The 27,082-nt window shown below is 45.3% G+C and overlaps 1 protein-coding gene across 1 annotated transcript; it reads left to right on the top strand.

Moving 5' to 3' along the window:
• On the top strand, positions 1–26,970 carry RNF128 (ring finger protein 128). The gene is given in 8 exon segments (XM_090150315.1): positions 1–441; positions 13,312–13,559; positions 19,441–19,512; positions 20,599–20,681; positions 22,980–23,076; positions 23,521–23,689; positions 25,534–25,643; positions 25,645–26,970. Coding segments are annotated over 8 exon segments (1,251 nt in total). The 5' UTR covers positions 1–2; the 3' UTR covers positions 25,678–26,970.
• Positions 26,971–27,082: the final 112 nt, after the last annotated feature.

Here is a 27,082-nt window from a genome sequence, read left to right as displayed (position 1 = left end):
GGATGGCGTCGGGGGCCGCGGGGCTGCTGGCGGCGGTGGCCGCGCTGCTGTGCGCCGTGCCGGAGCCCGGCGTGGGGGCGGCGGCGGCGGCGGTGTGGACGGCGTGGCTGAACGTGTCGTGGGAGGACGGCGCGGGCGGCAACCGGAGCGGCTGGGAGGCGGGCGAGAGCGGCCTGTACGGGCAGGACTCGCCGCTGCAGGCGGCCGCGGGGCTGCTGGTGTTGCCCGACGGCCGCGACGCCTTCAACGCCTGCAGCGCGCTCACCAACTTCAGCTCGGCTCCCCCCGGCGGCGGCCCGGGTTGGGTCGCCCTCATCCAGCGCGGCGGCGGCTGCAGCTTCGCCGATAAGATCCGCCTGGCCGCCGAGCGCGGCGCCGCCGCCGCCGTCATCTACAACTACCGCGGCACCGGCAACGACGTGCTGCCCATGTCCCACGCCGGTGAGCAGCGGGCGGGCGGCTGCGCCGGGGGGCAGCGAGAGCCGGGGCCGGCCCCGCCGTTAGCCGGGCTCCGGTGCCTCGCTCCGCTTCGCTCCCCCCCGTCAGCGCGGCGAGGGGCTCTGCGGGAAGCCGTGGGTCCCGTTCGGGTGCCGCCGCAGCTGAATTAAGGCAGGTGAACGAGGGCCGAACGGGGCGGGCGGCCGCCCGCGCTGCACGGTGCGGATGGGGAGGAGCGGTGCCGCCGGCCGCCGTTCGGTGAGGCTGCGGCGCGCAGAGCCGCTGTGCCCGGAGCCGCTGCGTGCGGCCCGCGGGGTGGGTTGGGGCCCTCACGGAGGTTTCTTTCTCGTGTTTCTCCCCTGCTCGCACGATAACTGCTTCTGGAAACAGGTAGGGGATGGGGCTGGTTTGGTTTTCCATAAATAACTTTCATCAGCAAAACGTTACTTACACTGGGATGAGCAAAAGCACCATTAAAGGCTGTCGCCTTTTTGCAGAGATGGCAGAACCTCTCATCTGCCTTCTGCTTGACAGCAGTGCGCTTTTGTTGCTTTTTTTTTTTTTCCTTTCCTTCTCCGGGCTGTCCATTTGTCAAATGAAGAATGAGTTCTGGCTGCACTCCAAACCAGTGCTTCCTGACAGCAGCTCTCAGCTGAAGGCTCCTGTCTGCTGGTGGCAGCGGGACGGGTGCCTGGCTGTGGGGCTGGGATGAGCTTCCTCTGATTGCTGTGCCCGGTGCTGTGGGGTGGGCATGTAGCACCTCCCTGCCGTGCCCGTGGCTTTGGGCAGCCCCGTCGTGACACCATGGTGAAGATGAACAGTGTTTCTTAAAGCTTAGGCTGTTCAATAGTGTACTTGCAGCTGCGCCCTTTATGAGAGGTGGGTTTCCGTGATAAGGGAATGGTGGCTGCCTTTGGAGGCTCATTTTTGTGGTCTTAATGAGCTGTATGACTGTGCTCCGCTTTAAGAGTTTAAAACCCAGAGTCTGGGCTCTTGTCTCAGAAGCAAAGCTTCCTGGTGTAATCACATCATCTTCTGACCAATGAATGGAGCTGTTGGAGAGGGTGCATGAAGATGCTCATAGGACTGGAGCACCTCTCCTGTGAAGACAGGCTGAGGGAGCTGGGCTTGTTCCAGCTGGAGAAGGGAAGGCTGTGGGGTGAGCTCATTGCAGCCTTTCAGTACTTGAGGGGAAGTTGTTGATGGGGGGCAGAGCTGATATTTTACACAGGCAGATAGTGATAGGACAAGGGGGACTGGATTTAAACTAAAAGAATTTAGGTTAGATGTTAGGCAGAAGTTCTTTATTTGGACGGCCATGAGGGACTGCTGCCCAGAGCTGTGGGTGCCCCTGCTGGAGGTGCCTGAGGCTGGGTGTGCCCTGGGACAGCCAGCACATGGCAGGGGTCGGGGCTGGGGGGCTCTAAGAGCTCTTTCAACCCAAGCCATTCTATGAAATGCTGTCAGGATTCGGCTCTCGTTGCTGCCAGCAGCATTGCTGCTTGCTGTGTGCCTGCATGACCCAGCAGCTCCGAGGAGCTGTTTGCGTTGCTGACTGGGGCAGATCACCACTGAAGCTGTTTGTGAGGGGAAAGTCTCTGCCTCTGCCGTCTCCGCTATCCTGGCTGCTGGGAAACCTATGGCATCTTAATGTTGCTGGCAGCTGCTCCTTGAGACGAGCCATCTGCTTGCCGCAGGGCTGCTCCGAGCGGAGCGCTGCCCCCCGGCCCGTGCTGCCTGCAGCTCTGCTGAGGGGTGATGCTGGAGTGCTGCTGGCTGTCCTCATCGTTCCTTGTGGCAGGTTTCGGGCCCCAGGGCATGCTGAAACTTCCCAGCCCAATTGATGTCAGACAGGACAGCGGCTTTCTGGAGAAGAAGCTTCTGTCCTCTGCGATGTCAGCCTGGGCTTCTGGAGCAGCTCCTTCTGTGAAGACCCGGAGTGCCTGTGCTGCTCCATAGCGACCCCGTCACCCTGCATTGATAAGAGTTCGTGGCTTACAGTCAACATGTTTAGTCTGACGAATCTTTATTGCTTATATCAGTGCTCTGCGTGGAAGCTTTCAGGCGTGCCAAGTTGTTACAAATAAGTAAATAAATAAGTACTACCAATAAAACCAGCAGAAAGCAATAAATAGCCAGATCAGATGTGATTAGCTCCTGCTTGAGAGTCTCCAGCGCATAGAATGTCAAGGATTTAACGGAGTCCAAAGTAATATTTACTTTATACTTTTATAAGCGCAGCACCTTATCAATTAGCAAACTTGAGCTTTAATTGTGTTCACTTTAAGAAGATGGTACCTCTCTGTGGCAGGCTGAGCAGGGTTTCAAAGTACAGCTCTGTGCTTATAATTGCACCTCTCTGCAATCTGTATTGACCTTCTGAAAAAGACACTTGGTTGGAGGAAAACAGCAGCATGGGGGGAGAAAAGTGCGCAGTTTTGCTGGTTTGTTTTAAAGGTGGACCTTGAGTTAAGATAGAGGCAGGCTGTTAGGAGGCTGTGGTGTCAGGCTGCGTTAGAATCTTGGTGCTATGTCCCTGCATTTGGTAAGGGAGGATTCTCTGCTGGTCAAGAAATTGTTGCAGTAATTTTGTTTGGCTTTTCTTGTTGTGAACTAGCCGTGAGGAGCACATCACCCGATCTGCAGAGGGCTTATTTGAGGAGAAGGCAGCTAAATAGTTCTGGCTACAGCCCTAACAGTGCATCTTGGGCTGACGGGAACTGGTTCAAGTCTATAAACTGCACCCATTGGTGAAAAGGGGAAGGAAAGGTTAAATACATAGCACTGCCACTTAACTTGTTCTGCAGGAATTCCACAAAAGGTTAAGGCCAGCAGTCAAATGTCTCGAAATGGCATATGGCAAAGGAGTGTGCTTGTGCTCTGCTGGAACTTTATATGATATTTAGAAACAAGCCATAACTTTGCTATGAAAGGCAGATGTGACCCGCAGAACTGGTCCTGCTAAAGCAGAGGACTGAGGCGGGATGGCAGGCCCAGGCTGTGCTGAGGCTTTGTGAATGTTGTATAAACAAAAGTTCTGCTCTGCTTTGCAGTGAGCAGGGCTTCACAGAGCACATGCAGGGCAGTGTTTGCAGCCTGCAGTGCCTGGAGTTCACTGGTGTGGACCTGAGAGTAGGTGTTTGGGTGCATGGACTGCAACTTCATGGCTTTCTCATTTATAGTTAAGGTTGTAGTTCTGGGGGCGTTCAGACAGCTGGACGTGGTTCAGTGGGTCTGACTGATAGCCCAGTTCTCAACCTCGCAGGGTCTGTGGGGTGCAGGAGTTGGGGCTGACCACAGTTCAGAGGTCTGTGAGCACCCAGGGAGGAACTGAGGAGCAGATGGATGCCTGCTGCTGGTGGCACCAATTGAGCTAGTTTAGGTTCCTCTGTGCTGTAGAAGAATATGCAGGATAGGCACCAACCCTTAAATAGCCTGGAATAGTTCTGTTAAGTGCTCTTGCTCTTTGGCTTTACCGGGCTGCTGAAATGTGAAAGGATGAATTAAAATCCTAAGTGACAGCTGTGGCAGCAGAGGCTTCATTGTGTGGGGCTGCTGCCCTAAAACAATGACACTGCTTGTTTGCCTCCCGTCCCAAACATGCCACTGAGCAAACAGTGGTCGGGCTCAGTGCTTTCCTGATCGTATCAAATGTGCCCTGTCTTCCGCCTGCAGACAGGTGCCTCCTGGCTTACATTGTGCTGACTTGTGTTGTTTTATCGTTAGCTGCCTCAAACTCGCTCATTTCCAGTGAGATCTGGGCTGCCACCAGACTGTTAAGAGCAGAGGCTGATAGCAGCAGGCTTGACTTCATGGGAAGAGGGTGAGCGGTGCATTTTCTAAATCAGCAGTGCTGAATGCCGTTGAAAATATTTGCTGAAGAGTTCTCCATAGGGAATGTTGACTACTGTTATTGTACAGGGCTTCAGGTACCGTTAGGTAGATGGAAAGGGAGTATTTCAATCTTGCCAGCGTCAGTGACCAAAAACCATGCATCAGATCTCTGGGGCAGCCTTCTTCACATTGTGGTGCACTTACCAAGTGTGCTGTCTTGGCTGCTGGGCTCAAGGATGATTTCATTTTCCAAGATTTAGAGCCTGGCAGCATCTGCACAAGTCCTAAAGACTCAGAAGGAATGTGAGGGGGGGTAATGCTGGTGGTTGTTGAATTCATTGGGCAAGTAATTGCACTTACCACTGTTTAACCAAATAGAATTCAGGTTGGTTTCCAGCTCTAGCACCCACTGGGAGCCTATGGAAATTTGTGTTATTTAAAACAATGTTTAGTCTTAATGTGCTCCAGCCTGTTTGGTAGAAGTTTCCCATGCTTCTATCTGTAGAAATCTTCCTTGTCCACAGTAATGACTGTGTGTATCTGGTTCAGGGGCCAACCTCACCCAGACAGTCTCCCAGGGCCAGTGTGTGGCTGTTCCTGGGCAGGATTAATAAATGTAGTGTTGGTGAAGGCTGTAAACTGCTCAGGCTTGTTTCCAGGCCAGGACTGGGCTGTGAGCACGGGCTTCCCAAACAGGCATTTCTTTTGCTTGATGCAACCATCTGTTAGCAGGGGTTTCTTTGTTCCTCTCTCTCCTCTGCCCTCACCATGCTCAGGATCTCAGAAGGCTCCTGCTTGTCGTCACATTTCCCCGTGTTGCTGCTGTGCATTTACTTATTTCCCTTTTTATAGCCCTGGCTGTTGCTGCCTATTACTGCCAATTTTTGCAACCTTCTCAAGTGTCTTGCTGTTGCACATTTACCTCTGTAGTTTGTATTAGGAGGAGGAAGAGATAAGGCATGGTGCCAGCTGCAAAGTAAAGCAAGCTGAAAGTGGATTTCATTTGATTTAGATCATAGTGTGTTCAAGAAGACAGTTTAATTAAAAAAAAACTGGGGTCATAAGGGGCTGTTGCTTTAAATAACTGAGAAGCAGCCTGGAAGTGCGTGATTTCTGTCTTGGCACTGGGTAATGTTTGGGGTGGAGAGAGCAAAGGAGGAGTGGAAAGGGGAGAGACTGGACAGGACTGGGCAAGTCACTTTGCCCAGGCTTAAATTGCTCCTGGAATATCAGTTCAGTAATCCTCCCTGCTGCCAAAGGGGGAGCTTGTTGTGGGGGACTAAAGGCATGAGGACGAAACTTCCACCAGTAGGGTCTGTGACTGTGGGAAATCTTCTGGGAAAGGTGCTGTTTTGTCAGACCAGCGTTCCTGATAAGACTTGGCCTTCTGCACGTGCTGGAAAGCAGTAATTGTTTCAGTAAACATGATAGCATGTATTAGAGCAGGGCTAGCAAGCAGGCTTCGTGGTTTGACTGCTTCTGAGGCCAGGTGTGAAGCTTATGTCCATAGCATGGTGTGATGCTGGAAACAACAGCTTTTGTATTCGGAGTTGCCTCACATGCAGAAATAGGGGCTCAGCGTGTGCATACTGTTAGTTACCTTTCCTTCTGCCATGAGAGATGCTAATAGACTTGTACAAGCTTGCTTAACAAGTACCAGAACCCCCCCCTATTTCTTACTATTTCAGTGCAGTGAGGTAAGCAGTGTTCAAACAGTTGTACTTAGACATGAAAGGCGGTGTAATAAATGCACCACACACATGCCTCAACAGGCAGCATGCTGAGGTGGCAGGAGGCTGCTTGAGAGCGATCAGGCACTGCCTTTCTGTAGCAGCACAGGAGGTGGCTCTGTCAGGGGGTGGCTGGCTGACCGTGGTGCAGTGGGAGGGATGCCCAGGGGGCTGAGCGAAGCCTCCTGCTCCTCTTAGGCTGGAGGCACAGCTAGTCCCATCCTCTGTGTTGCAGGTGCCTCAGCATGTAGATACAAGCCAGGAGCCAGCCACCACCTGTCAAAAAAACAGGATTTGTATTTTGTCTCTATCCTCCTTGAGTTGTTAAACTGCTTTTTTGCTCATCGTCTTTGTCTGTGAAGCAACTGAAACCAAAAGTAGATTTTTTGTCTTCTGCTTCTATGGGTCAGCCGAGGTTTTATAGTGCTGAGGGATGGGGTGCTGAGCTCTTGCCGTGGTGCTTCAAACAGTTCTTGTGCGCTCTCGGAAGATTTCGGTGCAAGATGGTGCATGCTCTTTAAAGCAGCAGTCTTTCATCCTGTGGCAGTTCTCTGGCAGAACTTACTCAGCTGTTACAGAGTCTGCTGCCCTTAATCTGTTAATAATTGCATCTTCATTTCTCAGTCCCAAAGCACTGGGAGAAAACAATGCATTGTTCTTCCGAAGTGCTGCTTAATTTAAAAAAAAGTGATACCCCATTTTTATTAATTACAACAACTCTGCTGCTGCAGTATCAGATGAGTTGCAGTTAGCTGGCCTTGCTGGCCCATCAGAGAATGTTTTCTAAGTGGAGAAGGATAATGTTTAACTTTTGATAGCTGTGCCACACTGCTTCCGTTCCTTTCCTTCCCCTATGAGTGACTTCCATGAAATGATGTCCTTTGTGTGTTTTATATTGTGTGTTCCTGAGGAAGATGCGTTGGCTGGCTGCTGGGCTGGATCTCACTGCTGTTGGCTGTGCTGGCTGTGAGCTGGGTGCTGCAGGGGTCTGTTGGTTGCACAAGGGCTCTGGTCAAAGAGGGACCATGTTGAAACTGCTGGGGCTTAATTTCACTGCCCTCAAACATGATGCAAAACTTCAGATGTTTGTCAAGAAGGAAAATGTGACAATCTGAAATTTTGTCACTTGTGTGTGTGGCATTTTGGCCTTTTCCCTTGTTATGAAACACGTAAGTTCCTCTAACAGCAATGCCCCCTATTTATTTTCATGGAAGCTACAACAGATATGAAGAATACAACAACACTAGAGTACAGAGCAAATTCTCAGCTTCAAAACACTGCTTTTCAACATAGTCACCATCATTAGCTGTGCATTTTTGTCAGCAATGAACAAGATCCTGCTTGTCAGTCCAGGACATGACTTGTCTTTCACGTTGCTATCACCACTGCTGAAACATAGCACCCACCCCCCAGTTACGGTTTGGTCTCCATCAGTGTTCAGCAAGCACTGATGGATGTCAGTGGTGGTACCATCTTTTCCACATGGAAGAGTTCAGTGGCACACCTTCCCTTCATACACACTTAATGCCAATATATCAGGTTGCCTCTCTGCTGCCATCTGTAGTAGAACAATGAAATGTACCAGAATGTTGGTGGAAGGTTCAACCTTTGCAGCCATACCAGCGATATCTGCCTCTAACATTACGGGCTGAGATAATAAAACAGGAGCATTGCTTTTTGGAGCAGCCCTTGTAATTTCTGTAATTGTCTTTCTTCAAAATGCCTACAAAGCTGTTGCCTGCTTCAAATGCCCAAAGGAAACTGTTGTAGCCAGGTTCCCCTCTGGAGGGGAAGGGTCCCATTGGGCTGTGTTGCAGCCTGTCCTTGGCAAGAGATGTGACGGGCTTGGCCTTTGCTATCCAAGCTGCATTAGAAGATCTATTGTATTTGCCCCAGGTTACATGTCTGCCTTTAAACACAATGAGTTTCATGAGTTGACTTGTTCTAAACCAACCAAATTCAGCTCGTGTGTAAACAATGCGAAGCAGTTCCAATGGTGAGCTTTATCTGAACAAGAGGAGAAACTCGTTTTAAGTGAGGCTGGAAGAGTGGAGTCAGTTTCTGAGCACGCTGTGACATACAGAACTGTCAAACAACGGGAAGTTAATTGTTCACGTCAGAGAGCTTTGTCAGTGTCTCATGCAAGCCTGTAGTTGCCAGTGTTATGCATAAGTATTACATGGAGAAGTGTTTATTATCTCTCTTAGATTTAATTTTCTGTGCTATTAGATACTGGAGAGTAACAGCACTGCTGAGTTCAGGTCAACTGTAGAGGCAGTGGCAGTGCGTAGTGATGGCAGGCTTCATAGCTGAAGCTTCTGCCTGAGCTGCAGAGCCTGCTGGTGCTTGGTGTTCGTTGCTGGTGTATTTGAGCTTGAAATGGGCTGTGCTGAAAGCAGTGTGTGGTCACAGAGCTGGCTTTGTGGCTGACAGCGTGAGCCAGTGCTGTTGGGCTGGTTGTGAAACTCGAGTGGTGAATGAGAAATGCGAGAATGAAACAGAAGTTCCTTAAATTCCAATGCCTGAAAAGTTTCCTTGAAGGAAAACTTGTTTTTCAGCGTTAATTAGCTGGGGAGCTTAGCCTTAGCTGGAAGGGTCCTGGTAACACAGCAAAGATTCAAAGTACCCCAGGCTCTTTCCATGTAGTGCTTTGTTTTTATTAAATACACACAGTGACGTGCAGAATGCAAAACCTACATTGAGCAAAGTGAGGGCAGCAAAGTTCTCTTTTCCTCATCATATCTGAAAGATAAGGCAAGAAGGAGTGGTGTGTGCAGGGCATCTTGCTGCTCTTTGGCTGCTGTCTGCAGACAGGATTAAGCCCACAGGAGCATGCAGGGGGCAGGGTTTGACCCTGGAGGACACACAGCTGTAACAGCAGCTCCTCGCCAGATGGGAGGATTTGCTTACCAAGGCCATCTCAGAAGGGATGGTTGTTCTGGCAGTAGCAGCAGGTGACATTCTCATGGAGCTCTGTGCTTGGTTTGTTCTTGTGCATTGAGTGCATCTGCTGTAAGCTGGAGATGCGTTGCAGTAGGGCTGAATTTTAATTATGGTTCAGGGAGCATTGAACTTTCATCCTGGGTGAGGAAATCTGCCTGCTACGCTTTCACATAGGCCTAGCAGCTGTCTTTTGGAGGGCTGCTGTGGCCTTCCTGTGTTGCTGTGCTCTCCATCAGTTTCAGGTCAGGAAAGCTGGTGTCATTATGGCTGGGTCTCTGGAGGACCGAGCTTCCTACAAGTCTTCCTGCTGTGGCTGTAGTTTCTAGGCTTTTAGGTCTTGTCCTGTTTTATTCATTCCACCTGCAGTGCTCGTGGAGCTCCTTCCTGATACATTTTCTTTCTCTATCATAGGAAGGCTTTAATAGCAGTGAGCCCGGGGGAAAATGTGATATGGCTTGTAGTTATGGGAAACATAGAGCATTCCTTAATGTGAGTCTCTGTCTCACTTTGTGAATCCCCGTAGTGTCTGGAGGCTGTGCTGTTAACTACCTGAAAGGAAGAGCAACTTCAGCAAGTCTGAACAGAGAAGGGAGAAATGAGTGCCCATTACTGGTTGTAGTTGATCAATACCTGTGAAAATCATTTCTCTCTTCATTTGAAAGAAAAAAAAAAGGCAGCTTTGACACTGAACGCATTCTGACAGCTCCTCAGAGCTGCTTTAGTGATGAGTGACTGATGCCAGCAGTGCAAGGTACGGGGCTGCAGAGCTATCAGTGCAGTACGTGGGCACTGACCTGCCATGCAGGCACTGCCTTGATGCGTGCCAGAGTCTCACCACACTCAGCAGTGCTTTGGAGCTGGCTTATCTGTAGCATGCTTAGGAGTAGTGCTGGGTGACATTAATCCCTTACCAGTGAAGGAGCAGGTGTTCACTGTTCAGGAGTTAATCCTGCTGCCTCTGTGCACGTTTTGCATGCTGAATTTCTCCACTGAATTGCCAGCCCTTTCACTGTGTTCCTACAGAGTAGCATGGAGCAGAAATGAATGGCAGAACAAGGAAGGTCTCTGCAGGCACAGTTGAATGTAGGTACTTACATTGGTATAAATAGATGAAACCCCACTCTGCATCTAAGTAAACCTGATACAGGAAGGTAAAAACTTTGATCCCTGGTTACGTGTGCTCCTCGAGTGCCAAATGCACTTGTGTGTAGCTGTCCTCCTCCCCCCACTCTGCAGAACCCTTTGAATGCTTGTGTTTTGGCTGTGCCTGCCTGTGTCTGCAAAACAGCCACTTCCAGATCTTGACCATTGTGCCGTGCTGCCTTATCATTTGGGAGGAACCTTTTGCAGATCTCCACACCTACAAAGACAGATTGTGTTTGTCTGAGGATCTGGCTAACTTTCCCTCTCCAGCTTCATAGGAGATGGAAAAGGAGAGAGGCTGAGAAATGTTTAACTAAACAGGTTTTGCTTCTGTTCAGCAATGACCCTATTATTAGCAGCTAAATCTCACTTTCTAACTTTTCTTAAAAACTGTAGCAGGAAGCCTTGCTTAAATCACAGGAGCTGATTCCTAGGCCAGAAATGTAGGTTTCTGTGTGTTTGTTTTTTTTTTTTTTTCTTTCTCTGTGCACAAGTCATTGACTTTCCTCTAGGTTTGCTGGAGTCTGGAAGAAAGCCAACAGCTCAGGGCAGCAGCTGTGCTTGAGATGCCTCTTCAGATGTCCACTCAAATAACCCATTTCCATTAAAATGCTCAAGCACTGTCAGAAGCCTGCGTGCAGGCTGGCAGTTTCCTGGGCTCGGTAGCATGTTGCAGTACCTGTCATGGTGAGATCCTTCAGGCAGCTCAAGGGGTGCTGGGTGCGGGCTGGCCTCACTGCTTTGATTCTAGCAATGTAGCAGTAGGCTAAACGTGGGTTCTGGGCTTTGAGGTTGGCTTTGAGCTAACAGGGCACTTCTGAAGTAAGTAAGGCAGAGGAGGGAGGCCTTGTTTTCATTGAGGTAAGGGTGATGCCTCTGTGATGGTAACTAAGTGTTGGCCTGGGTGAGTTGGGCTTGGGATGTAGGGGCAGTTTCTGAATTCCTTTCCCTGTTGTCAGCACAAGGCATTTGGTTAGCTTTGTCTGATGTCACATTAGCCCATCTGTAAGTGCCTTTAAAAATGAATTGTCAGCTCTAAAGCCTTGCAGCCATAATGCAAAGTACTGAAGATGGGCACTGATGTAGGTCAGGGGCTTGTTGTGGGGCAGCAGTGCAGATGCTGGTGGACACAATGTGCCCTTGTTTCTGCAGTGTCAAAGCTCTCACTTGCAAGGTGTGCTTTCTTCATGGCTGGTGAAAGTCTAACTGCCACGGCTGCCATGCCTAAACTGAGCTCTGACCTCAGCACGCAGCCAGTTTGCTCCTTTGTGAAGCAGTGCCTCCTCTTCTCCACCCTCATAGGTGTAAGTAAGCATTAATGTGTTGCACTGAGACCAGCAGCTTGTGCCTGAAAGAATGAGGAGCAGAGAACAGCTACCTGAGATGCCTTCCTTCAGTGGCTGCAGTCAGTGATCTTAAGTCCTGCCACATGACCACTGACGTGTATTGATCCAAAGTAGCTGAAATTGAGAGAAATATCTGAGGGTGGGAGGAAAAAAATAAAAAGTACCCAGAAAGAATACTGTCTTCTAGTGAATCCTGGTGAAGTGATGAGTCTGAAACTAAAATTGAAGGCAAGTCTATTTTTATTTTAAAGGTGTGAAATTCCATCCCACCTGGTGGCTTAGTAGTTGAAATGGTGTTGCACGTTGATGGTGACAATTCATTAACAGGCATCCCTATGCTACTTGCCATATTGCACTTAACCACAAGCTATATTTGAATGGTGGGGCAGAAGGCAGAACAAGCGTTTTGGCAGGCTTTTTATTTTCTTGCTGTCACAATCAGTCCTCCCACGCTTTCCTCTGCTCTTACGAAAGTAGAAAGTCTCAGTTCCTGACCTGACCCCATCTCTAATTCTCTGCTTGCTCCTATCACCTGCCTCCAGCCCGTTTTATAACTGGCATATAAATCCCAGCTCATCATAAAGGATGGTAGCACAGTCTGGCTGCCTCTTATTTCATCTCTGCTCTGAGATGTACTTCTCATTACAGGAGGCTTTCTGAATAGAAGATGAGTTTAGTCACACTGGGGAAAATTGCTAGACGTCGTCATGTTTAAACATCTCTGGTCAAAGGCATTGCATGAGCAAGATAGAAAATTAATAAGTGCTTTCTCAAATGAGAGCCTTTTGTGATTTAACACCAGTTTGAGTTTTGGTAGCTGAGGGTTGGATGAGATTGCTTAATGGAGAGAAAAAATTGGTCTCACCAATAACATTGGTTTGGCTGAGATGTTAGTTAAAAATAGCACTTCTGTAACAGCCATTGCTTCACCATGTAATGTCTGTTATGAATGTTGTGCAGCTGCCATGGGGCTCCTTGGTGAATCTACTTTTCAGCCAGTGATTACTTGCTCATCTCCCCTTTTCCTTTTTTCTCCTAAGAACAACTTTGTGTTTGGGCTACTTAATGTTCCCACAAGTAGTAAGAAGTGCTCTCAGCAATTGCTTTGTCACTTGAAATGGAAGCATCTTTGTTCAAGTCATTATTTAGGAACCAAGGTTGCTTGAAATTCTTTCTGATGGTAAAACTGGTCCCTCTGGATAGCTTGCTGTGCTGTTACAGGGGAGTTTGTAGTCTACTGCTGACTGTTTAAAAGGCAAGCACAAATCAGTATTCTTTCTCTGAATTTACATCTGAAACCCACAGCATTTGTAGTCACCACGAGATTTTGCTCCAGTGTTTCTCAGTTGTTTCTAGAAAATACAGAAGCAGAGATAGGTCTGTATAGCTTTGATTGTTTGGTGCCTGGATAAGTACTCAATGGCACAGTCAAATTTAGGGCAGAGGCGTTAAGAAGTAGTGGAGCAGGAAGGGAGGCAGATACGTTGCAGGAAGCATCCGTAAGCTGCCGGCTCTGTGCCTGGCATCTGGGCAGGAGCTGACCTTGACGAGTGTATGATTGCTTTTCAACTTCACACAGCCCAGAGGCAAGCTAAAAGTGTAAATTGTCAGCGTTGTGTCTAAAAGGATGATGAGTATCTTACATGGGAGTGAGGAGCCGTATGGAGAAGAATGGTTTCTAAATGGTTCAGCTCATAAGTAATCAGACGTACTTGTTCGGTTGAACAAGAACAAGGAGATGGCACTTACTCTATTAGTTATATTGAAACTGCAGATGCCAGCAAGGAGCTTAACACTTTGTTCTTTGGCTCTTGAACTGGAGCCTCTTTGACTGGAATACAACTCCGGTGAACGTGGGTTCTGTTTCTCTTTTGCAGGTGCAGGAAGCATCGTTGCCATCATGATTGGCAACCTGAAAGGCATGGAGATCCTGCGCCGGATTGAGAGTGGCCTGAAAGTGACCATGGTTATTGAAGTGGGGAAAAAGCATGGTCCCTGGATGAACCACTATTCTATCTTCTTTGTCTCAGTGTCGTTTTTCATCGTCACAGCAGCAACTGTGGGCTACTTCATTTTTTATTCTGCTCGCAGATTCAGGATCACAAGGGCCCAGTCCAGGAAGCAGGTGAGTTGGTGTTGTCACTTATTGTCCCCTCAGCCAGCATGCTGAGGATCATGAAGCTGAAATAGTGCTTGAGCACCAAGATGACTAAATTTCTCTCCAAAGGAAGGAGAGTGTGAGCTAAGGGAGGTATTTTTAAACAGCTAAAAACTTTCCAAAGAAATGACAAAGTCACCTGTCTGGTTGTGTCTTGAGAGTGTAGCTGGTCGTGCTTAGCCAACTTTCTCCTACAGCTCTTACTTCCTGAACAGCAGTGCAGCAATAATACTGATGTAGTGGGGGAAGTGAGAGAGCTGAACTGCTTTTAGCTGACCCTCACACTTCCCACATAGCACTGCCTGTGTGCTAGCTGTAATGTAGTGTAAGACAGACTACTGACGTGTCTCCAGAATGGTGCACGACTTCTGCCACCTCAGTATAGACCACAGGCTAGGAAACTGCATCTTATCTAACTGAAAGCTATCTCAGAGTTGCAGTGACAGCCTCAATTAGGTGCTGAATAAAAGCCACTGTTGTGTTCTTTTTAAACCCCAGGCAGGCCATTGTTAACGAGTTAAATTTCTAAGTAACTCCCTTTTGTGCAATTGTCCGATCAGCTGATATAACTAATGCATACAGTTCTGCCTTCAGTCCCAACTTGTTCCTGCTCCTTCAGGAAAAGCTTTAAAGGTGAGATTTATGTCCTAGTATGATTCTTGTCAAAGAGGATGGGCAGCAGCAGGAACAAACTCTGAGTTGCTCATATACAAGTACTATTGTTGTTGCAAAGGAGACCTGTGGTATATGCAGTGCTGCTTCTTGCAGGAGTTTCCTGAATTGTGAAAGAAGAGTTGTTACTGTGACCTCTAACTCTAGCTTGCTTGGGGAATTACCTTGAGATCAGTAGCTAGATAGAAAAGTGGCATTCCTCCATGGAAGGAGACATGCCCTGTTGAGCTTCAGTGCTATCTTGGGGATTTTGGGCCCCCTGAACAGATCATTCTGAAAACACCTTGAGGCTAAAAGCTGGAAACAGGTATTGAGATTTAGGCCAGTTTTGGACTTGTGTACCGTTTTAGGACTGACGGCTCTCAAATGCTAACTTGTATGACCATTGTTCTTTGCTGTCCTTCACCTCAGTCTCTCTCCCTGCTGTGGTTGCAGGGAATGTGGCTGCTGTTAAATGCTGAGTTCTTTCTGGTAACCGTAGCACCTAACTCAGCTTGAGGTCAGTATTCTTCTGAAAGCCTGTTGTTTAAATGTAGTCTTATGGATGATGAACAGACCTCATTTTAGCCTCTTTGTGTTCTGATATGCCACACCTGGAAGTAATATGGAAATAAAAAGGAGTAGTTAAAAGAGCAGGTCTGGAAGTTGACAGCTGTCTGTGAAATGCAGCATTGCCACTCCTGGATGTCACACTGAATTGCCTTTATGGTGTCTTTTGTGAGGGATGGCACAGAGCCCTGTATCTTGATGCTGTCCTCTGCCTAACATCTGTGGACAGAGGTATGCTGTCTCTTATTGAATTTCTTCTTTCCCTGCAAACTACCCCACTGAGAGAACTTGATTCCAATCACAAACAGGCAGGGGTGCCCTAGAAACTGATCTGCAAAAGACGCTGTTAATCAAATCACAAGAAAATCTTCCATCCTTTGAAGGCATTTAACAGAGCAGTTGTGGAAGTCCAGCTCTGTTCTGAGCTTTCAGACTTTCAAAGAGCTATGGCTGTTATTAATGCTTCAGTGGTAGACAGTACTGGGCAAATCCAGTTGGTTTGGCCTGCTCCTTCTCTAACTGTTTCTATCTTGGGCTCTGTGTACACACAGCACAATTTACTCTAGATTGAAAAATAACACTGACAAATGACATGCCAGTTCCACATGATTTCAGCTGATCTGAAATTAAGGAGCCATGAAGTGTTTTATGAAGTACCAGAATCAAAGAAACATTCTCTGGCATAGTGGAATAAATGTACTACTCTGTAAAAGTGAAACTCAAGACAATCCAGAATTGTTTTGTAGGTGTTTTTTTTTCAATTGTTTCTGTACCAAAGCATCTAAAAACTAAGCTTACAAGGATAAGATAAGGAAAGAATAGCAAAGAAGTTCTTGCTAGTGAAGAGGAACTTGTAAAATGTGACTCCACAGTGTTCTCTGTTAACAAGCTTACTGGATTTTTAGAATATTATTCTAAGTCTCAAAATAGGGACTTTGAAACATTGAATATTAGTCAATCAACTTATCAGATTGCATGCTGCCTGTGGAACTTTGCTGTCATTCAGCCCTTTGGAAGGTCTGACTCTCTGGACTTTAGTCTGTTATTTGGTGGAGTAAAGGGTTTTTTTCCTCTTCTGTTGTACAGATGTCAATGGGTTATATATTCTTTTGGGAAGTGTTCTTAGGGAACAGTTGTATTTTGGTAGTAATTGTTACAAACTTTCCCTTCTGTAGAAGTAAACTGTCTTCTGAATGTTTCCCTCTACCTGTGTTACAATTTTTTCTGACATCTGTCTCATTTTTTGACCTTCCTGGTGACATCATGTTCTACCCCTAGAACCAAGAGGGATTATTTGATTACTCTACAGGGTACTGTGATAATTGTGACATGATGATAATGCTCTGTGGTCTATCCCTAGTATCCTCAAATTCTTTACATCCTGCTTGTATCCCTCATGTTTGCTTGCACTGGATGGCTTTGAAGTCTTTACCATCTCAGCAGCAGTTCTTTTCTTCAGTTTGTCTTGAAGAGTCTTCAGACTCCAATGCTTTCAGAAGCCATCACTTGTTTTATAGACAGTGAGGCTGTTGGGTGCATTAAAGCTTCACCACTCACCAGTAGAGTTTCTGTGTTTCTTGCTATGACAACCTGCTTTTTCTGGAGAAGGAACTTTTACAGTTGGTTTGGTCACATATAACCCAGGGCTTATTTCTGCTGCAGATGTTTTTTGAAGGCAGCAACTCTGTCTCTCACTCAGTTTGAGCAGGAACTGTATGCAGGAAAACTAATTTTCTATAAAGTTGAGTGACTACTGAGATGAGCCACTCGTATTGTCTTAAAGTCCAAGTGAAAGCAAGTTTAATAACATATCTGTTATTAAAAATTATTAAGAAGACATCTGTCTTAATTGTGAGCTGAAATGGATCAGCATTTTCTCATGTTAAGCTGTTTACAACTGGCTGTTTTTTGTCTGACTCCATTTTCTCCTGAACTTGAAAGTCAAGTGGCAACCTCTGTGGTCTGTTACTGCATTGAGGTCTGTGAGCACAAAGGTGGTAAAACAAGGAAAGGGCAGCATGGAAGTTTGTTTGGTACCAACAAAGTAGTGACAAATTCTGTTCCTCAGTATATTAACCTTTCTTAATAATGCAGAATGACTGAGTGTGTTAGTCTGTGGCCTGGTTTCTTATTTGAGCTCAAGTTTTCATTTCCATTGATTTCATAAGGATTAGGTGTTGCAGCTTAGAACTGACCTAATTAATGGTCTTGGAGAAGGTAAGTTGCCTGACTTGCCAGAATTCCTAACTACATTCATGGCAGTAGCTATCTGTAGGGAAGAACTTCCTTTGCTTGCAAGAGAAAAGTGGAAGTTCCTTACCTCCTTAGAGCTTACTCATCTGTACTGTCACTGCTGTCCTTGCAAGGGTGCAGAAGGGGCTGGTGATTAAATCCCCTGGGAGGGACTGGGGAAAACTGGGGAATAAACAGCACATTTACCTTTCCCAGTCAGGTGCCTGTCTACTTCAGCATGCCAGAGCCTGGGTGGCAGCCAGAACCTGACCCGTCCTGTAATATCTTGATTCTTTCTTCTTTTTCTTTTCTAAGTCTAGTCAGCTTCTGCTCACCCTCCATTCCCCAAGGGCTGCAGGGTTGTTGAAACTTTTAAAGTCATTAACATTTAGTATTTGCTCCAAAAATTTGGCTTCACAAAATGCTTTGACATTCCAGACTTGAGTATCTTGGATCTCTGGTAGCCTACTCAATAAATGCTTCCTCTTGCAACCTTTCTCCATCCCCCTGGAGTTGTGCTCTGCTGTACTTACATAATCAATGTTAAAGGTGACTTTGCCGTTGGTGCATTTCAAGAACAGCCATTAAACTTGTGCTCTGGCAAAACTTAAAATATTGCCTCAGTAAATTATTAATCATGCAGCCAGTTGAGTACATTTAAACTTTGCTGTTTGCCAACAGTTGCTGCAGCCAGTTGGGTCCTGTCAATATGCTTGCCCTGACATTAGATGTGTAGATTAGATACTACACAAGGGAGTACGCTCCTAGATGGTTTAATTCTCCGTTTATAACAAGTAGCTGTAGCGCAGGACCTGATATTGTTGCATTCCTAGTCTGTGTTTGTTAGTGAAACTTCAGGGATTTTCAGACAGCTGTGTGGCTGCTGCTTTACAGCTTCTGGTTGAAGCATTGACAAAGGGAGAATGATTTTGAAGTGTCATACAGGAGCTTATGCTGGTGTCTTCAGCAGAAGAACTCTAAAAGCTTTTTTGAAGAAAACTTCACTGGTTCTTGTTCCTAATAAATAAAATACACCTGCTTGCATTTTTCACCTTAGGATGGTATGGATCTCTTCCTTGATCACTGTTATAGCCGTTAAGCTTCTAAAAGCATGAATATTGATGCTATAGGCTAGAAGCCCAAAGCAACGCTATGTATCAGCAAACTTGGCTGTACCAAAACAGCATGATAGCAGCAGACTGTGTAAATCAACTTGTTTGGTGAACTACTTCACCACAGGGAATTTTATGTAGTATTGAGTTATTGGTTTGCTCAATTTATTAGGTGTCATGAGTAGCCCCTTCACCAGCTTGTCTTTTCTGTGCTTCTGCCACTAGTCCTGCACTTTCAGCCTAAAAAGATTCTTATATCTGAAGTAAAACGTATAAGGGGGAGCAATGCTGGAAAGATAACAGCGTGGTGTTCTGCACTGAGCAGCTGAGTCTGGAAGAGGATTTTGGGTTGGGACAGCAGTGCCAGAGCTGCCTGATGCACCACTGTGTCCAGAGGCAGTAAGTGCACCAGAGAGGACAGTCAGGTGGTGGTGGTGGTGCTAGAGCAGCACCAACCTGTGACCTTTAAACAGGGTTGTTGGCTCCCATGCTAATTAAATGCATTGCACTGACAGCTGGACAGCAACAGTTGCCAGGCAAGCTAGGCTTCTGCTCCTGCTCATCTCTGCCCTGGTATCCTGACAGCAGCAAGCAAATGGCATGGAGGGGAATGCAATTCAGCTTCCTCCTCTGCCCTCATTAAAGCTGCTTTGCAAACCTCTTGGGGCTGCTCATTTGATTTGTTTAGTAAGGGATAGAAATAAGGAAAGCTCTGAATTGCGTGTGTGTGTTACTTTGAACCCACACTGATAAAACTGCGTTCTTCCACCTGGCAGGAGTGGTCGGTGCCAGGAGGCTGCTGGCTCTGTAAGATGTGGGAAAGAGGGCTGGTTCAGGGCGTGTTGTGGTGGCTTAGTGCTGGGTAGGGAAACTCACCTTTCCTTCATCGAGGTGTGAGGCTATGCAGGATTGGTTGTGGGACTTGGTGTTCAGCCTTCTATACCCATTTGCAGGTTTCTGTTTATTTTGGTTAGGTCTAATCTGATCAAGGTATTATCTTATGATTTCTAGAAGGAGAAACCGTGCTTTATGAGAAGGCTAGGTAAAAACAAATCATATGCCAGTGTTTTCTTGGTGTGTCATCTGGAGTCAATAGCCGCATGAATATGTCCTGAAACTTGTTTTGTGTTTTGCCTAAATAGCGTGGTCATGCTTACTTAGCTTGTTTTGATAACATCTGGGTTATAAAACTGGTGCCTGCTTGCCTAGCACATTAAGGTAAGTATTAGGAGCTACCACTTATGAGAAGAATAGTGTCTAACCAGGGCTCCTTTCTGTTACAGCGACAACTGAAGGCTGAAGCTAAGAAGGCCATTGGACAGTTACAGCTGCGCACCCTGAAGCAAGGAGACAAGGTATAGCCAACTCCTCAGCATTCTGCCACTGCCTCACATGGAGCCTAGAGTAGGTCTTTCCTATTGGGATAGGATGCAAAGCCTCTGGGAACCCACAACTGCCTTTTCCTCTTTCTGACCAAATTATTTTCAGGTGCACAAGTCTTTGAAATCTGCACTTATGTACAAATCATATGTATGTGTTTTTACATCTTAACCGTAGTCTTGCTGTGTTGAGAAGTCCTAATTTTCTGACATGGAAAAAGCCAGAAAATGCTTTACTTGAAAAGCAAAATCATCATCAGTGGCTATTCTTCTTCTGGCTGACACTGGAGGTAGTGCTTTCCAAATCTCTGCAGTATTGACTGAAATAATACGGTGATCACAGAATCCCAGAATCACAGGGGTTGGAAGGGACCGGGGGTGATCTAGAGACCATCGAGTCCAAATCCCTGCTAAAGGGGGTTCCCTACAGCAGGTTGCACAGGTTGGCATCCAGATGGGTCTTGACTATCTCCAAAGAAGGGGACTCCACAGCATCTCTGGGCAGCCTGTTCCAGTGCTCTGTCACCCTACCCTCACTGTAAAGAAGTTCTGCGTATTTGTGTGGAACTTCCTATGTTCTAGCTCTTGGCCATTGCTCCTCATCCTACCACTACACACCACTGAAAGAAAACCTGGCCTCATCCAGTTGCCTGTCATTCTTTAGATGTTTATGAGCATTGCTCAGATCCCCTTTCAGTCTTCTCCAGATTGAACAGTCCCAGGTGTCTGTCTTGTACAGGATGTGCTCCAGGCCCTTCACCATCTTTGTCACCTCCACTGGACTTTTACTGGGGGATCCCTGTTGTTCTTGAAATGGGGAGCCCAGAACTGGATTCCTGATAGTTCACAGCTGTTTCTAAACCATGGGATTAAGCTTTCAATGCTTTTGCTCAAATGTCAGCTTTACTATAAATAATCCATAAAATGTGTTTATTTAAGATTATGGATAAGAGTTATTTTATATTACTTTAGCTAGACCCCTTTATCTACAGTAAATCTGACAGTAGTTCAGAGGAAGCTTTCAAAGCTTATTAAAGCTGAAAATCCATTTCTCCACTTTAGGAAACTGGTCCTGATGGAGACAGCTGTGCCGTGTGCATTGAGCTGTACAAGCCAAATGAAGTAGTGCGCATCTTGACTTGCAAGTAAGTTGTCTTCCAAACTGCCCCTTAATTCAAAATGATAAAGCTTGCCTTTACTGGATGTTCTCCTGCTGTGTTAACAAAGCTGATCAAGCTTCTATCAAATTACTATAGAGCAAGAGTTCTTGAGTCTCTGTCAAATGGTGTTTCAAACTGTAGACGTACTCTGGTAGTGTGCCCCTACAGCTTGTGTCTGTACCTCTCTCAACCTGAACATCTTGGCTGACTACAGAGCCACTCCAGTTTATTCTTCTAGAATTCTCTACTATTGCATCTCATTGTGCTCCTATGGATGTCAAATATGCCACTAATATTTTGATTGTTCCCAAGATAAACTCTGAAATAGCTTCATTGCTTAAGGGAACTTGTTCTGTGTGACTTTGTGTGCCTGCTGAATGAGATTGCTGTGGCAAATCTTCTCAAATCAGGCGGCTACAAGAGTGATCAAGTTAAATGTCGTGTGAACTTAATTTTATATGGGAAGACTGCTTTTACGTGGGGAGTAAAAAGTGCTTGGAAAAATTCTGACCTGGGGAAAAAATCTAATTCTGAAGAATGGGAAAATCTGTGGTTGTTTTCTGAGCAGTGTCACCTGTCAAACACTATTAAATCTGAGCTGGCATTACCTTTGCACAAGGTTATAGTTTAGCAAAAGCCCTGTGTGTAGGAGCGGTACGATGTCCCAGCAGGCTGGATACCAAGAGGCTGGCCTTGTAAAGTGCTATCTGCAAACTTCCTTCATCTAGTGCTTAGCAGTTTAGAATGAAACAAAACCGAATAAGCTTTCAGGAATGTGTTGATGATTATTCAGTGGTCGTATCAGGCTTGTGCTAGTGGTAGTCCTGTACATTAACTAAATTCCATGAGTGCAGAGACATTTAGACTGGCTAGATATGTAGAGCTGATAGAAGAGCTGACTTCTCATGTTAATTCCCTATGAAGATTTCTAATCTTGCTAAGAGCTTGCAAAGCACAACGTGACTTACTGGGTTCAGATGAAAGTGATTTTTTTTTTTTTTAGGTATTTATATGTGAATTTGCTGTACTGTATTTTGCTCTGAGGCTGCTTTTCAGTATTTGAGATGTCTTTGGCCCAAACATGGCTGTGATAGGGACTTGCTTAAGATAACCATATTTGTTTGATAATCCCTGCCAATGGTGATCTCTGCTAATACCAACTATATTAAACTCTCACATGAGTTATAAACTGTTATGTACCGCAAGAATGTAGTTGATGTTGGTGGCCAGCCTCTGTGTAGAGACCCTGCATATTGAAAGCACTTAACTGCATGCCAAAAAGAAACAAGCAACTGAATGCTTCTGTGAGTCACAATAGTGGTATCTAAATATCTGGGGCGTATGTGTTTGTAGAAGGCATTCTTGTCCAAACAGTCAAACTGCAAGCATTTATAGTAGCGGAGATACACCAGACGTGAGTACAAGTTCTCACAATCACTATGCATTAAGGAAGTTTCAGGTTTTACTACAGATGTTACATTGGTGCAACTGGAAAGAGGTGCTGATTACGTGTGCTTAATTGGAGAATTCATTATTAAGCTTGGGTGTAGAACACCAAGTGTGGTGAACTCTTCGCTTGTCTCATAACAGAGTGCTGATTAACGTTGAACAGAGCTTTGCCATTTCTATTCAGGTAGAAGGAACAGGCAGGTTACAGGGTTGCAAGCTGTCTTCCTAAATTTGTCCTCTAGATCAAACCCATTGTGGGTTTGAGTACCGATGTAGAAGCACACATTTCCACTTGTAATGGCTGAACTATGTTTAATTGCTTGTGTATGCAGTCTGCCAAATGTCCACTTGAAATACACAGTGACTGCGTAGGCAAAGTAAATGTGTGGGAGTATAGTTTATCTGGAGAACATAACTTGGCAGGATTTTTTTTATGTGGGTTTAACAGAAATGAGTGCTATTTATGTCTGTGTCGTCATGCCAAAAGTTGAGCTTTAGGCTAAGGTTGAGGTGTCAATATCTGTATTATTGAAATTATAATCTGGAAGTACATAGCATGGTGATTTAAAAACAAACAAAAAAACCAACAGAAGTCCTACAACAAAACCATTAACGCTGATGTAGCATAGATAATGCTGATGTTTTTACAAGTTGTGCAGAGAAACAAGGAAAAGGTTGAGACCATGCAGCTAGCTTTAACTTTCAACAGCAATGTGTGGCAAAATAAGGCAATTCTAGAATCAGTGAATTCTGTGTTAGTAGATAAAGCTAGCTGCTGCTAACAAACGTCTTCCCTTATGTGAAACCTGACTTGTTGGTTACTTCCTCCACTAGCCATCTTTTCCACAAGAACTGTATTGATCCTTGGCTTTTAGAACACAGGACGTGCCCGATGTGCAAATGTGACATACTCAAAGTTCTAGGCGTTGAGGTAAGTCACAGCCTTACCTAGTGGCAGAGTTCCTATCAGTACTGGGATATATAAGGAACTGATGCATTCTGTCACTGCTCTGTGTCAAACACCAGAGGAAGATACTGTTGCCAGTGCCTGAGCAACTAAAATATATGCCAGTTTGCCTGGGGGATGGAGGTGTGCACCGAGTGGGAGGAAAATTTCCCTTTTCCTAATACTGGGTAATAAAAAGGAAGAGCTGGTTAAAGAATACAAAAGCTGTATCTGAACTTCCCACTCTAAATAGGCAGTAGCTGGTTTTGACTTGTGATGCTGGAGGTTAACAGCAGAATTCTATTTTTCTATTTTAAATCTCTTTTTCTGGGTAATAGTCCACCAGACTCCAGTCCCTCAAAGCATTGCTCTCCTTGAAAGATGCATCCCCCTAAATCTCTAACTTTACCATTTCTCTTTTCCACAAAGGTGGACGCAGAAGATGGGGCAGAGTCTGTGCAAGCTACAGTATCCAGTGGGACATCAAATGTCACTTCAATTAATGAAGTGGATAGCCACAGTGAAACTGCATCATCTGGATATGCTTCTGTACAAGGAGCAGATGAATCGGTTCTGGAGGAACAGGCAGCATCAGAAAGTAAGTATATTGCTTCACCCGTCTTGCTGGATTGCATTGGCCTTCCGTTGCTTGTGCTGTGATAGCATCAGGTTTTTTTTCCCTTTGTAATATACAGCAGTGCTTGTTTTTCGGAGTGGCATTAATCTTCCTTTTGTTTTAAGACTTGGCTCTGACACTTACTCTTTGTTTTCAAATTAAGTAAAATCTAAACTTGAATTTTAAAAAGAAGTCAAGAAAAAGAGTAGTTGAAAATCACATACTTACTACTTGCAGGCCAGAAGAAATTTCTGAAGAAGCCCCTCCTCTCTTTCTCTCTTTGGAGACTGTCTTGGATGAGCGAGTGTTGCTTTGCCACCACATCTGTCCAATTTAAGTCATTAAATACTCAGAAACCTTTAGGAAGTCTGTCCTTTTTTAGCATAGATGATGCAAAACATGACAAATTCTTTCTATTGAATTTCAGATATTTGCCTAGGCTGAATCATCCTTGAACACTTTCAGAGTGTTTTAATTGAAACAGGCTATCAGCATTTCCAAATACCTTGTATTTTTTTTTTTTTTTAAAAAGAGCCATGTGTATTTCTAATGCTAAAGCACCAGTGTTTCTGTGTGAGGTTTACTGATCCTGAAGAAAGTGTGTGGAGTTTGAGCTCAAGGTCATCAATTTAACAGAAGTACTCATGTTACTGGGGGGGGGGGGCTGATCAGTAACATCTCTATCAAGTCCTCACTTACTGGTGGTGGCTGTTTGGTAGAGTGTCCACACAATCTCGTAGTACCTTGGCCATATATATATATGAAAAACAGTGGAAGACAAAGTTTTGTGTATTAGGGTAAGCAAGGTCATTCACAGAAAACAAGGAGACTTGTTCACAGCTACAGAGCAGCTTCTCACAAACTTTCTTCTAGTTACATGCAGAAGCTAGAAGTGTTTTGTGTTCCTGAGCTAACATGAGCCCTTCCTCATGGGCTAGTTGTCTGTTGAGGCCATGATCTGTATTTTTCTACATAGTAATAAAAATACCCTTTAATAATCAGCTCTGCCAAGATATACTATTGGTTTTGTTTGTTTAATGGAATGATTCAAAGTTTAAAAAAAAAAAAATAAAATTCATGTAATTATCCATTGGATTCTGGTGTTGCCTTAGAAAGAGGAGTAAGTGGGGAGGCTTTCAGACAGGGGAAAGGTGCTGAGGCTGCTTAGCTCTCCTACTGGATCCCTAGCTGATTGGAAAGTGTGGGATTTGCTGCCATCTATGGGACGCTGTGTCCTATTCGGGCACCCTCACTAAAGAGAAGGCATTTTCCATAGGCTAAACTTCAGAAGCTGAAATTGCATTCCTATAAGCCAATGAAGAGATGTGGGACTAAGCAATATGGTACAGGCCCTTGTTGTTCTCACCTTGAGCAGTAAGGACAAATTCTAATGTCAGCCTGACAGGCAGTCTGTAAGAATAAGGCCACTGTCTCCAAATTGCTGTGTCTCTCACAGTTTCTCCTGGCCCATCTTCAGTACTGTAAAGACAGGAGAATTCTCAGTCTCCTTGTAGTGGGACTTTATATCCTTATGTTGCCTTCTGCCACTGTTGTACACAACCTAGGCTTGCTTGACACTAGTGAGAATTGGATTGCAAGGCCCAGAGAACATTGCTACAAAAAACAAAAAATGGCAGGAATGTGCTGACAAACTGAGAGCCAGCAGAAGAGTGGTAGTTAGGAAATGACTTTGGATTTCATGCTGTCTGGAAAAAGTGCTGGGAAAAGACTGCTGCAGTGGGCTTGTAGAAATAAAGCAAGCATGTTTTGCTTAAGGTAGTAAAGCTTGCCTGTAACCCTTTGCATCTTGTCTTTGTTCTGGACAGATGACAACACACATCTTGTAAATAATGAATCTCAGACTTCAGCTGTGACTGTTCTTCCTCCCCTTGACAACCCAACTTTTGAGGCGGATGAAACACAAGTTTCTGAAGTTAGGTCCTAAGAATGTGCCCAGCAACATGGTATAAGCCTTCTGCAAGGAGCTGCCTACTGCCATCGCATGTACACCACAATTTGAAGAACCCAGTGGATGACTGTAGCAGCATCAGTACCTTGGAAATGCTAAGATTAAACATGTTTAATTCATGATTATATGGTTTTCAGTTCTTAAAACTACATCTCCCATGTGGAAATTAGCTTTAGCACTCTTCAGGTAAAGCTGTCAAATATAATGAAAACCATCAGATTATAACACTAAAACAGAAGTTCCATCTTCAGCAAAGCTTCTCTTCAGCAATTGAGTTGCTTAAATAAGGAGAAGTTTCCTTATGTAGTAGCTGTCTCTACTGGGAATTATTTTGACTTTTGTTGTTTGTTTTTAATTCAAGTGGGTTCTCATTGTAAAGAAATAGATTTTTATCTGGTCTAATCCTTATTTACCACAGTTGTTCAGTTTAAAGCAGCACTATATTTAATATTTCAGTGCCCTGATTTGATAGGAGAAAGTACAAAGTGTAATGCCTGTCAAACTGGATTTTGCCCACAGTGTCTTTTGGTTATTTGGTGAACAGATCTAATCCATCGATTTACTTCTCAACTCCACATTCCTAAAGGGAAAAAGAGGGCTTCAGGCTGACAGGCCAAATTTGACTTGCACAATTCTGTAAAGGGAACAAATGCAGGAACTTTTCAGACTTCTTGATACCAGACAGTCTGAAAGATCCTACATGATTTTTGGAATTACAACTGTCTCTAGCACCAGCAGTATGCAAGAGTTCTGGCTTTGTGGAAGACTTAGAGGTGGAAAGATGGATCCTTCTCAAAGGATCTGCTGTGACTTGTTCAGACAATACCTGGGGAAGAACCAAATCTCTGGAAAATGCTGGACTGTTCTGGACTGTTGCTGTGCAGTGTCTTGCCTGTGTGCTAAAGCTGCAGGGCCAGCTAATGTCATGTAACGTGATTGGAGAAATATTCAGCCGTCTGTGAGGAGTTTAATGGGTGGGGGGCTGAAGAGGAGCATTGGGTGCCTCAATATTAAGTCTAGGGCCTTGCCCGCTAAGGGTAAGTAAGGACATCTTACAGATGCACTTTATTTTTTTATCTCTGTAGCTATGGTTTGTTTCTAATGTTAGCAGAGCTTTGTCTTAAAGCCCGCAATAAGGTACAATTGAATCTGCAGGGGAAAAGCAATGCATTTTCTTATCTATAGTGTAATTTAAAATGTTGTAAATATTTTGTGATTTGTATTGAATTTGAATATGAAAATGTAAATAAAACTATATTCTGATGACCTCCTTATGACTGACGTGAAATGTTGCTTACTAGCTCTTGTGTGGAAGCAGATGCATTTCTTGGGTTTGCCCTGTCCCACAGCTCTGAAGCTCATTTAGTGTTGGTGAGGCCAAGCAGCTCTTTCTTGAACCAGTATGA

Source organism: Phasianus colchicus, chromosome 14, assembly GCF_987193195.1.
Source record: "Phasianus colchicus chromosome 14, bPhaCol1.hap1.1, whole genome shotgun sequence".
In the NCBI taxonomy this organism is placed as follows: Eukaryota; Metazoa; Chordata; class Aves; order Galliformes; family Phasianidae; genus Phasianus; species Phasianus colchicus.
The sequence above is the reverse complement of the archived record's forward strand: the minus strand, read 5'-3'. Positions and strand labels throughout refer to the sequence as shown.